The 13,377-nt window shown below is 30.4% G+C and overlaps 1 protein-coding gene across 1 annotated transcript; it reads left to right on the top strand.

Moving 5' to 3' along the window:
- Positions 1-3,329: 3,329 nt before the first annotated feature.
- Positions 3,330-5,748, top strand: LOC105114694 (Tetratricopeptide repeat (TPR)-like superfamily protein). Its single transcript, XM_011011334.1, has one exon. The coding sequence runs from the start codon at positions 3,430-3,432 to the stop codon at positions 5,320-5,322; it is 1,893 nt and encodes a 630-aa protein (XP_011009636.1). The 5' UTR covers positions 3,330-3,429; the 3' UTR covers positions 5,323-5,748.
- Positions 5,749-13,377: the final 7,629 nt, after the last annotated feature.

Genomic DNA, 13,377 nt, shown 5'->3' with positions numbered 1-13,377 from the left:
ATGCTTACGTTGAACTGTCATCTCAAAATTCTCATCAACTTCTTGTTCTTCTTTATTATTATTATTATTATTATTATTATTATTACCACCACCACCACCACCACCACCACTACTAGTATTATTATTATTATTAGTATTGTTACTATTATTATTGTTGTTATTGTTACTATTGTTATTTTTTACAGTTATTGTTTATAATTGTTGTTTATAATTTGTACAATTAACTTCCTTGTGGTTCGATCCCGGTCTTGCTGGGTTATTTATTACTTTGACATTCTTGCACTTGGAAGAAGACATCAATCTTTTAGTCGTGTCACTAATGGAAAGAGTTTTGGTGAACAGTGAGAAATAATGAACTAGTTTTTTTAGAGTTTTCCATAAAAAATGCCACTGAGAGATCAAATTAAAAATGAAATTCAATTAAAAAAGGTAAAAAGAAAACAATAATTAAAAGAATATAAATTAATTTAATATAAATATTAAATAAAATCATGAGGAATAAAATAAAAAAATAAAAAACAATAAAAAACAATAAAATAAATAAATAGTGAAATGGATAAAAAAACAAATGACATGACATCTTTACATTTTGGCTCAACAACATGAAACTTGAAGAGACTGACGTGGTGAAAATATATTGGTTAATTATCCTTACAAGTTACACCTAGGACACCCAAAGCATGCTTTGCTTGCAGTGGAGGGAAATTCTCGCTTAAATCGCTCAAAGCCTTCGCGTTGAACCCCACACCTCTGCCTTTGCATCCTGCGCGCTGGGTTTACCCGTCTTTCTTTACGCGTAATGTATTTTTTTATTAAACAAATTGAATATATAGGTTTTTTTAGCATAAAAATTATAAATGTAAATTAAAAATTTAATTGACAATAACTAAATACAAAACTAGAAAAATTAAGAGAACTATAAATTATAATATTTGAACTCACAACATAAATTATTTATCTGTTTAATAAATTTATTTATTAAAATTTATTTTTTATTTAATAAAATAAAAAAAATAAACACACTAATGAAATTTATTAAATAAAATAAAAAAATTATGCAAACTCGCATATATTAGAGAATCTTATTTGAAAAAAAATATTTTTATTTTTAAAAATAAAATTCATCAGTATAAAATATTAAAAGAATTCATAGATAAATCAAAATAATATATTCAAAAATTAAATACATAGAAAATATTAAAAAAACTATATTAAAAAATTTAAATAGGTAAAATAAAAAATAATAGAAGATGGATATTAATTAAAATGTAAATAAAAAATATTTAAAACAAGACATTAAAAAGGTATCAATTAAAATAAAAACTAAAATTAGAATAAGGAAAACAAGAAAAAAAAAAGGGCAACAATAGTCTAGGTGCTATAAGCATGTTTTAAAAAGACAAAAAAGCAAACGACTTGGGTTATAACATCAATCAAGTTTAATAAATTGATTTTATTTTAATGAGGTAATATAATTTTTTTAAATAATGATAACTTGAAAAATAAATCTTAGAAATTATGAAGGTATATAAAAAAATGATAAAAAGAATTGGCTAAAGTTGACCTGATATAGCATGATAAACACATAACCTAAGTAATAAGAGGCAAGCCAACCTGATTTAATCTAAAGAATCCATGGCCTAGGTTTTTTTTTTAAAAAACCATAAAGTCAATCTTAAAAAAATAAATAATATCAAATGATAAAATAAAAAAATACCAAAAAAAAGAATGTCAACCTATGTTTACTTTTTAAACCCGTGATCCAGATTATTAGAATAGAAAAACCATATATGAAAAAACCAAGAAGCCCAATCCCTAGAAAATAAAATATTAATGGATAAAATAAAAAAACTAATAATTTACGAAAAGGATCTAAAATAGAAAATGGTAATTAAAAGAATGAGAGTGAAAATCAAAATTAAAAAATAAATTAAATGGAAACAATTTTTTTTTTATTGGATGGTTAAATTAAAAATAAAAATAAATTTAACAAAAAAAAAAATCAAAAGAATGAAGACCAAATCAGATAAAGTAATACACCAAAAACTTGGATTAAAGGATAAAATTGAAAAACAATAAATTTATTACGAAAGAGCTAGGGAAAAAAATGACTAAATTAAAAAAAATAGGAATTGAAGGATTATATTGAAAACAAATAATTTTTTTTAAAGACTAAAAATCAAAATTAAATATAAAAAGAATAATGATTGAAATTGAAATACGAAAAATAAGGAGGATTGACCTATAATTTTTTAAGAAGAAGAGAGGGAAAAAAAGAGAAAAGGTTTTTCGATGACAAACTACCTTATTATTATCGACTCGCGCTGCAATAGTAGAAAAAAAACACAATAATGTTTCCAACAATATGACTAATATGAACATTTTGTTACGAGGAGATACTGAATATACCACCTAAAGGATGTACATGTCTTTTATGTATTGGCATGTGTACTACACGTATCAATAATTTTTTAAATTTAAATATTAATAAATGAAGTGAAAAAATCAAATTATTTTCTTTAGTTTTGAAATCAACAATAAACTAATATGAAAAGGTAAAAATACCACTTAATGTGTATCTTATTTTTTATTGAATTTAGGAGAATAAGAGTTTGTTTATTGTTATTTTAAAAGAATAAAAAGGAAGAAGATTGAAACACTGTCAGAAATTTTTTAACATTGAAAGGTAATTTAATCATTCCATCATTTTAAAATTAAAATTATAAAAAACATATACACCCCTAAGAGCATCTCCAATCCAAAATGCTATTTTGAAAAGCTAAATTGATAAAATAGCATTTTGAATAGTATAAATATAGCTTATCTTACCATATCTATTCCAATGAAAAAAAGCCATTTGAAGAGCCATTTATATTAGAGTGAAAAAAATAAGTGTTTTATTATTTCTTAATATTGTTTAATGCTATTTTTTTTTCACATGTCTATATTTAATTGATCTATTTTTTTAGTGGTCCCACTTTGTTGGTTTTGGCTCTTTAAAGAAATATGTAGAAATAGCATTTGTAGGAAAGAAGAGGCATTTTAGCATTTTATTTGGCTTCTCTATTGGAGTGTGCAAAACAAACAAAAAAAAAAGCCAAAATATTAATTTTTTATTTTTGGCTATCCATTTGACTAGATGCTCTGACAATCTTTCAATTAACTAATAAGTCATAAGAATAGATCAAATTACCCCCACACTAAAGATTAATTTCATTGCAGCAATGAAGATTTTATGTACAATGTTTTTGCTGCATGTTTTAGAATTTTTGTAATTATTACAAGAAGGAGAGGAGAAGAGAAGACGGAGAAGAGAAGAGAAGCAGTCACAAAACGTTATTTGTAATTTAAGTATTATATTTTATCTTTAAATTATATAATAGGAGCAAGAAATCACACACTTGATGTTTCACCACACCCAGCATTTGTATGTACCCTTTAATAAAGCAATGTCATAGAGTTTCAAGAACCTCACTTTCTTATTACTCCTACCTCATAGACCACTGTTTCTCATTGAAGTCTTTGAGTTTCGCAAGAATTACTCAAGCCCAGTTGATAAAAGTTGGGTTGAATAGACATACTTTTCTAGGTAATCGGTGCCTTGATTTGTACTCTCAGTTTGGCAATGTTAGTGATGCTTTGAAAGTGTTTGATGATATAAGTAGCAAGAATACTGTATCCTGGAATATATGCTTGAAGGGGTTGTTGAAGTTTGATAATTTGAGTTTGGCATGTTCCGTGTTCGATGATATGCCTGAACGAGATGTTGTTAGTTGGAATTCTATGATTTCAGGCTATGCTTCACGTGGGTATTTTGATTGTGCATTGGAAACTTTTTGGGAAATGCAAAAGTTGGGTGTGAGACCAAGTGAGTTCACGTACTCAATTCTAATGTTTGTGGTGTTCGGGGTTCGACATGGAAAGGAAATTCATGCTAGCATTGTTCGGAGTGGTTTGGGTGCATTGAATGTGGTGCTCGGAAATTCTTTAATTGACATGTATGGGAAGTTTGGTTCTTTAGATTATGCTCTTGGTGTGTTTTTGACAATGGAAGAGTTAGATGTTATCTCTTGGAATTCGTTGATGTCGGTATGTTGTAAATCAGGATATCCAGAGCTGGCATTGGATAAGTTCTGTATAATGAGATCCTTAGGGTATGCACCTGATGAGTTTTCAGTTTCTGTAGTGATCACTTCCTGTTTGAATTTGCGAAATTTGGAGAAGGGTAAGCAGATTTTTGCTGTGTGTGTCAAAGTGGGATTTCTTTGTAATACCATTATATCAACTGCCACAATTGACCTGTTTTCCAAATGCAACAGATTGGAGGATTCAGTTCGGCTTTTTGAAGAGCAAGATCAGTGGGATTCTGCAGTTTGCAATTCCATGATTTCAAGCTATGCACGGTGTGGGTTTCGGGAGGATGGTCTCCGACTTTTTGTGCTAACCTTGAAGAAGGATATTAGGCCTACCGAGTTCACACTAAGCAGTGTTCTACACTCCACTTCCATTCTTAAGTTGGAGCAAGGAACTCAGTTCCATTCCTTGGCTGTGAAATCAGGTTTGGAGTTGGATGCTATTGTTGCCAGCTCGCTGGTGGAGATGTACAGCAAATTTGGTTTCATTGACAGTTCTATAAAAATCTTTAATAAGATGATTGTGAGAGATTTGATAGCCTGGAATACCATGATTATGGGTTTGACTCACAATGGTAGGGTGTTCGAGGCCCTGCAAACCTTCAAGGAACTACTTAGGAGAGGTCTGACACCAGATCGAATAACACTAGCTGGAGTTCTGTTAGCCTGCAGCTTTGGGGCTTTTATCGTTGAAGGAATGACCATATTTTCATCCATGGAGGAAAGGTACGGGGTTAAACCTAGCAATGAGCATTATGCTTGCTTTGTGGACTTGTTGTGTCAAGCTGGTAGGCTTGATGAAGCGTTATATGTTGCAGAATCAATGCCTTATGAGCCTGTTTCTTTAGTCTGGGAATCAATACTTCATGCCTGTTTGATTCATGGAGACCTAAAACTCTCGGAAAGAGTAGCCGAGAGGTTGATGGAATTGGAACCGCAGTCATCTCTACCTTATTTGGTACTGGCTCGGATGTTTGAAATAAGGGGTCAATGGGAAGGTGTGGTTCGAGTTAAGAAAGCCATGAAAAGGGGAAAGGTGGAGAAGGTGATTGGATGCAGTTGGATTGGAGTAAAAAACCAAGTATATACTTTTACGGCAGACCAATTACAGCATCATAGAGGCAAAGAGATTTACCTGGTATTGGGATTACTGAATTGGGAGATGGAGGCTAAAGATTGTTTGCAGTAGCATGATAAGATGAGATGCGGAGTTCTCTTCCACGGAGACACCACGTTAGAATTCTGAGATTCTCAAAGTACGGTTATACTTGTGGATGTCTCTGTCTCAAACCCATATATGCTCACCTGAAACCGATTCTTCAAGATTCTGGTATGGTTTACTTCGTACTCAAAGTGTTCTTATCAATTGCTCTTTTTCTTTGAAGAAAGCAAAACAACTACATGGAAAAAATGCGTTTCCTGAAGGGCTATTGAACTCCTGGTCTCAAATGGAGCTTACCTGAGGTGATGGGATAACGAACCATGTATCTTCTCAAGTGGTTACATTGTTTCGTCAACACAGAGACTGCCATTTATTTCCATGAATTAGCTTGTTCTGAGCAACCAAAACTTAAACGTATGAAGTTAAAATAACAACTTTTCATCATTTTTTCTACATCAATCAAATTTCTTCCAATTTATGTTTTTTGTTTTTCTAAATATTAGATTAAACAATTATAGGGATTTTGGTGAAACCTTCACTAACTGCCTTCACTTTTCGATGGGTGTGACATGAGAGATTTGTCTCTCTGATTTTTATCTCTTTCACAAGGCATTGATAGGCATTTAGGTAGGTTTACATTTTAGTTTACAAGTTATCTTTTGTTTTACCCTTTAACTTTGTTTTCACTTATTTGTTTGGAACATGCAAATTGTTGTATTTTGTTGTCTCACTCAATTGATTTGGATACTCAATTCAGGTTTTCCATGTGTAAATTTTTTTTTTAACCATTTTTTTTTAAAATATTTTCCTTCACGCTACATTTAAACTTTAGTTGGCTTTATTTTTTTCTTCAATTGTGTGTTTTGTAATGCCTTTTTGGTGTTTGAATGTGAAAAAGAAAAAGAAATCTTTACGGTGTCATGATGTTTTAACTTATTTTTTATGATTAAATTTAAGGCTATTCTTTTTCTAAATGCTTGTCCTTTTCTCATTGTTGTGACATTTAGAATCCTTTTTATTATTATTAAGATGGATATTATTATTAAGATGGATATTAGGTTAACTTGTATATATCTTAATTAATTTTACAAGTTTAAAAATTAATGATTATATAAATTTTTAAGTAATATATGTAACATTTTTTATAAGACAAAGTTGCTTGTGTGGTTGTTGATTATAAACTCAATTGCTTTAGTTTTTTGTAAAATCCTATGCATCCTTAACAAGGTGTATTCTCAATGTTTAATTTCATTTTTTTTTTGTTATTATTGTTATATCAACTATGATACTAGGAAGCTCTGAGCTTTTTAATATTTTAAATTTCTTTTTATTTTATATTTGAATTCATTGTGAGGGAGGTTCTGGATTTTTAATTTCAACATTTACTCCGCATTATTATTTTACTTTTCGATACTTAGGAATCCTCATCTTATAAATTTAAAAGTTCTCTACTCCCATTAACATTCTACTTATATTAAAATGTATTTAATTATTATAGTTATCTAAATAACTAATTGGATTTCTTAAAATGTTCCATAATTTATATACGACCATGAGTTTGGAGGAGTACTTGATTTTTTGATTTGTTCTTTCCTATTGGTTTTGGGAGTAGAAAATGTTATAGTACGGTGGTCTCAAGTGTACAATTTTAAATTATGTTATAACCTAATTTTGAATCTTTTAAAATTATTTGTATATTTTTTTATTCAAAAATAAAAAATTTAAATTCAGAAATATTTTTGAGACATAAAAAAATAAGCTTTTGAGCTGCAAAATATTAAAATATTATAAGAATAGTTAGATTAAAAGATTTCAACAAAATGAAATGAAAAAAAAGACATAAAATTAAAGTTGAGATTTAAACATAAATAAAACCGGAAGAATTAACTAAGTTTAAGAATTTATTTAAATTTTTAGGTTTAATTAACTTACTTAAAAACTTAATTGAAGCAAAAAATAAATTTGAAAGTTAATTAGATAAAAAATAAAAAAAATAATTAAATTGAAGTATTTAATTAAACTTATAATAAATTTTACGTATTTAATTAATGACTCAATTAAAAAGTTTGGAAGCGTAATTTAAATTAATTTGTGAATATTTAAAGGTTATGAACACGACTAAAACTTTAAAATGTTAATTTGGTATAATAAAAAAGGAAATAATTTTAAAATATAAAATTTAATTAAAGATTACATTGAAGAAATTTAAGATTAAGAATTACTTTATAAAAAGCGGTGAAATTTAAGGGTTTAATTGAAAAAAGTAATGAAAGAAATTACAAGAAATCTAGAAGATTAGTGCTGCGCTAATTGAGGGTTTATCATTATAAAGTTTTAAAGTTTTAGAAATCAAATTGAAAAATACTATAATTTTACTGTTTATCATCTTCTTTTCAAAAAAATAAAAGAAAACGATGTCTTAAGTATTTATTTTCCGGTCCCATTTCTAAGCTAAAATTGCTCTTATTACATTTAAAAAAACCTGCAGATTCTCTCCAACAAATACTATAAGCTTTTGTTCTTAGTTTCAAAAATTACTGAGATTTATTACTCAATATTAGATCCCATTAACCTATAAACCTAAAACCTCTAAGTTTCTTCTATAAAAATCCCACAAAACCCTAACTCAAGCTGCAATAGGTGACCAGCTGCATATCATCTCTCAAACTGTCCCTCTCGCCATCTCCTCTCATCAAACTGCCACCCAAGACAGCACCGTGACCTTCTCTTGATAGCCACCACCACACACTTTCCATTTTGGGTTCTTCTCCATTGTTTTTACAGCCCCCTCTTGACAAGCAATCTCTGTTTTCAATCAAAGCTTCCATACGCCAACTTCCATCTTTCTTCTCCACCGTAAGCAGCCCACCAAGGCCAGTAGCTTTGCTCCTCAACCAGCCATCAACTATCCAGCAGCTAACCCTCCATCAGCACTGACTAGCTGCACCCACAACACCAGCAGCTCTCGTCCTAGACCCACGGCCCCTTCACTCTTCACTTTCCTATGCAAGAGCAGATCCTCTCAGCGAGCTATCTGCATCGTGAGCAGTAGTTCCTCAGCTGTCCAAAGTCACCGTAAGCAGCAGCAAACTTCAGTCGATCCTCTGCTGTCCAAGGTCAGCAACATGAGTAATAGTAGACCCGCAGTTCCTCCGCTGTCCAAGGCCACAGGTAGTAGCAAAAAACTAGCAGCAGAGGATTTGCTTCATCAGCAATTACCAACAGCTGATTCCACCGTGAGCAGAAGTAGAAGATTTTCTTCATCCACAGAGCTTCAATACCAACACAGCTTCAACCGGTCAACCGGTAGCAACTTCTTCAGCCCAGAGTGGCGGCCTTGTGTCAACCTAAAGCAACAGTAGCAGTTTCCCTTTCCAGCATCTTTAGCTATCCTTTGCACCAGAGCAACATCAACGCTGGACAGTAGCAGCATGAGTTGATAGCCGGTAACAACAACCCATTCCAAGCCGAGAGCAGAAGTTTCAGTTCATCCTCACAGAAAACCAAGCAGCAATAATGCCATGGGAAACCACCTTTTCTTCACGGCCACTGGAGCAGAATCTTCAACCGCGAGAAACAGCACCTGACAGCAGCAACAAGTCTGTCTTTTGGGAACCAACCCTACCAAACTGTTACTGCCATGACAGATATAGTTTTCTGTACATCATAATTCACTGCCATTGTACGCTTTTTCCTTTAATTTAAACCCAGCTCCCTTTTCTGTTCGAACAAAGCCTGCGTTCATCGTGGGCTTAGGTTTGCTTTACGTGGATTTGATTTTTTGTCCACGTTATAGACTAAGCCTTTTAAGGCCTAAGACTGTATTTGTTTGGGTCTTTAAGATTTATTTGGTAAAAGTGTTTTTAGCAAAATTTGAAGGTTTGTATTTTTGTTTTTTTAAGTATTAGAGAAATATAATTTTTATTTTTTAATTAATTAATTTTTATGATCTCAAATGACCTATTTGTAATTTTGTTTTCATATTTTACCCTCTTATATTTAATATTTGAAATTATAAACTATATGTGAGGTTTTTTTACTATTAAATAAATTAGTTTTTGCTTTATAAAAACAATAAAAATTTTACTTTAAAAAATATATTTTTTTAATTTTCATATGATCAACTCTAAAAAATAAATAATATTTCCATAATTTAAAATACTAAAAAATCACAAAAAAAAGTTTTATTTTTATTTTTTATGCCTACTAGATTTAGTAACAAGTTTATTAAAATCATCAGAAGTTGATATATATTCTAAAAAAATTAAAAAAATTTCAAGTCACTTTTAATGAAAGTGACTTGAGATTTTTTAAAAGATATATTATCAAAACTTATTTAGAGAACTCATTTTTACATAGTACATATTATTTTATCAACAAAATTTGTAATAATAATAAAATTTGTAATAATAATCCAAATACTAAAAGAATGAAAGTATCCATATATTGGGGTCATTAATGACTTTTTATCTCCTATAATGTATTAGCTAAGTGTATGACTTGAATTTTATGTTTGATTTTTGCTTCTACTCCTAATATTATTTGTAAACTTCCTTAACTTTTTGGATTGTTTATTATATTATTCAATTCATACAAGTTGCATTCATGGTTAAAGGACATGGTTAAAGGTGTCTTGCCATTGCCAACAGCATTCAAAAATTTTAATTTTGCTTATTGAAAAAAGCAAAATTCTTTTAAAAATTTAATATAACTTAGACATAAATTATATGGCAAATAAGAATTAAAAAAATAACATTTAATGGGAATAAAAAAATCCATAGTTAATTATAACTTTACTCATTAACAAAACAAAATGGAATTGGTTCTCGTATGAACTAATAAAACACTAGCAGAGATCATAACAAAAGCAGACATTCTAAGCCTAATTTTATAATCAATTTAGCGAGCTCTACATTGATCAAACGTTTGTTTAGCTAAGCTATCTCTTCATTTTGTCCATTCTTTACATGACTACACAGTTGAATATTATCACCATGTGTCATATCATCAAACGACATTAGAGTGAATTTCTTTGGGTCTATGTATGGGCATGTATATTCTAATGAAGTTGTGGAGCAAACAACAAACAATTATCATCCAACATTTAATTTTAATTAGATAAAGTAATGGACTTCGTTGTTAGCCTGAGTTGTACAAATTTATATATCAGGAAACTATAGCTGTCATATTTAATAATATCTCTTATTTATGTACATCCTGATTGTCATGGGATAATAGTTGATTTCTTTCCAAAGACAACTAGTAGAGTTGTACAATAATATGTATGTATACTCTATATCAGAAATAAAGATGGCATGAATAATTCTTCTAGAAAAACTCTTTAAGTTAACATGGAATCAAAGTGGAGATCCTTTATTGATCTTTGCTACAATGAAAGTTGCTACCATAATAGTAATATACAACAGTGGAGGTGATGTCAACATCAATCGATTTGGTTGAACTAGAGCAATCAAATACAATTATAAACTTTGAAGATCTTATGATAAGAATGACATAAGCCATAACTCAGAATCAAACTTAGACTCCAGCAGTAATGTATAATACTACTGCAACACAGATTGGTATCAAACTTGATGGTTCCAATTATGCTTTATGGTCCCAAATTGTTGAGATGTTCATCTCAGGAAAAAACAAGCTGGGATATATAAATGGTAATCTTCCACATCCAGAACAGAATGATCCTTTATTTAGGAGATGGAGGATAAAGAATTCTATTATAAAGGAATGGTTAATTGGCTCAATGAATCCATCCTTGGTTAGCAACTTCATTTGATTTCTTACGGCTAAACAATTATGGGATTCAATTGCTACAACCTATTTTGATGGGACTGAGACATCTCAGGTATATGATTTAAAGAAACGAGTTATTATAATAAGACAATCTATAGAACCAATTGAGATATATTACAATTATCTTTAAGGCTTATGGAGGGAGATTGATTTTCGCTGCCCAAACTTGATGGAGTGTGTTTATGATATATAAAAATATAATAAATACTCTCTTACAAGAGGATCGGGTGTATACTTTCCTTAATGGATTAGATGACAAGCTTCACAACATTACAAGTGATGTTCTTCAATTAAAGCCATTTCCAACTATAGAACAATCATATGCCTATGTCCGAAGGGAAGATATTAGACAAATAATTATGCTAACAAATAATGGAACCATTCCAGCCGCTGCCTGGTCTCTATAGGAGTGGGAACTGGTTCACAACATCATTTTACACTTCAAATGGCCAAACCAGGGACTTCCTCATCAAATAAAGGAAAAATAAATCTTGTAAAGGCTAAAGAACAAATGAGCTCTTATTATAAGAATATGAAACATACTTGTGAAACGTGTTTTAAGGTACATGGTTACCCAGAATGGTGGACTGAACTTAAAGTGCAAAAACACGTAGAATCTGCTGGTGAAACTAGAAAACCAATCATGGTTAATGCAGAACCCGTGATTGGAGAACCCAAAACTTTCATTTGCTCTATTTGTGAAGTCAAAAAAGCTCATGATTGCCCCTCTTAGTAATCAAGGTAACAACTGTTATTATGATAATAGTGCCTTACTCGTTTCTAAAAAAAGCAATAATAATGACTGGATAGTGGATTCAGGAGCCACTAATCATATGAAATTTTATCCAGATGATTTTGTAAAAACTACAAAACCAAGGTAGACTCATATATTTAACGCTAATGAGGTTATGTATCCAGTTATAAGAGATAGAACTGTAGATATATCATCATCAATTTTATTGCCTAATACCCTATTAGTACCATCTCTTTCAAATAAATTAATATTTATAGGTCAAGCCACCAATGAACTTAATTTTGTATCGCTAATGTATCCAAAATTTTATCTTTTTTAGGATATTCTCATGAAGGAGCTCATTGGATATGGTACTAAGAGAGAGGGGTTATACTATATTGATAACTTCAATTTGAGTAGAGTCAATGTTGTGAGTCGCATATTTAGTGCAAGTAAAGAACAGATTTGCCTATGGCAAACACAACTAGTAAAGTGTTTTTTTTTTTTTTGTAAATATCAACTACTACCCCTTCACCCCAACCAAAACGAAACATTGTCCTCAATGTTTTAAAGTAGAAAGATAGAGTATAGAAGATATCACATGAAATAACGAACACTAACAAACCTGAAACACACTTAAACAAATATAAGAAATAACAAAACAAAATAATAAAATACAAGGTTTCAAAAATGAAGGCTCAAATACAATCTAAGCTTTTTACGGTTGTCCTTAGTTGACCAATTTATGCAACTCATGGAGGGATCAATTATAGGAGTGAAAGATTGTAGTTGGTCAATCAATTGTTCAGTAATAGCAGCAGAGATTATGATTTGTCATACTGAAAATATTATAAATTCATGTTCCATAACATGATCAAGAAAAGACAACAACTTATCATAATAACCATTAACATTTAACAAACCTATGGGTTTATGGTGAATGTGAAGTTGGGCCCAAGAGGAAATATGAAAGATCTCTTCCAATGTGCCTAGACCACCTGGCAAGGCAATGAAGATATCAGCATATTTAAACATTATATTCATCCGATCAGATATTGTGGAGACCTGTAAGTCCTCTCCAATTATGTTTCCAATAATGTTCCCTTATGCTAAAGCTTTGGGGACAACCCCCAAAACGTGATTGATTCTTAAAAATATAGTTATTGACACACCCCCTATTAACCCAAGGCTCCCTCCTTCATATACTAAATTAATCTTTCTTGCAGCTAATACTTTACTAAGATGATTTGCTGATTCTAAAAACTCCTTTTCTTTCCTAGGACTAGATTTACCAAAAACATAAATATTTTATATTTGATGACTTGAGGAACTTGCCATTTCTACACAGTTTGGTATATGTGGAATGTGTGGGTTGAGTAGAAATGAAGGGAAAGAAGAGAAGAATTTATAGATAAAAAAGTGAATACAATCATATCACCTATATATAGGCCAGCTGGAGTCTTTCTCTCTCTTTTATTATTATATATATTTTTTTAAAAAAATATGTGTATGTATAGATAGTTAACATGTGTATATAC

The sequence above is a fragment of the Populus euphratica genome, unplaced genomic scaffold (genome assembly GCF_000495115.2).
Source record: "Populus euphratica unplaced genomic scaffold, PopEup_1.0 scaffold566.1, whole genome shotgun sequence".
Lineage (NCBI taxonomy): Eukaryota > Viridiplantae > Streptophyta > Magnoliopsida > Malpighiales > Salicaceae > Populus > Populus euphratica.
The sequence above is the reverse complement of the archived record's forward strand: the minus strand, read 5'-3'. Positions and strand labels throughout refer to the sequence as shown.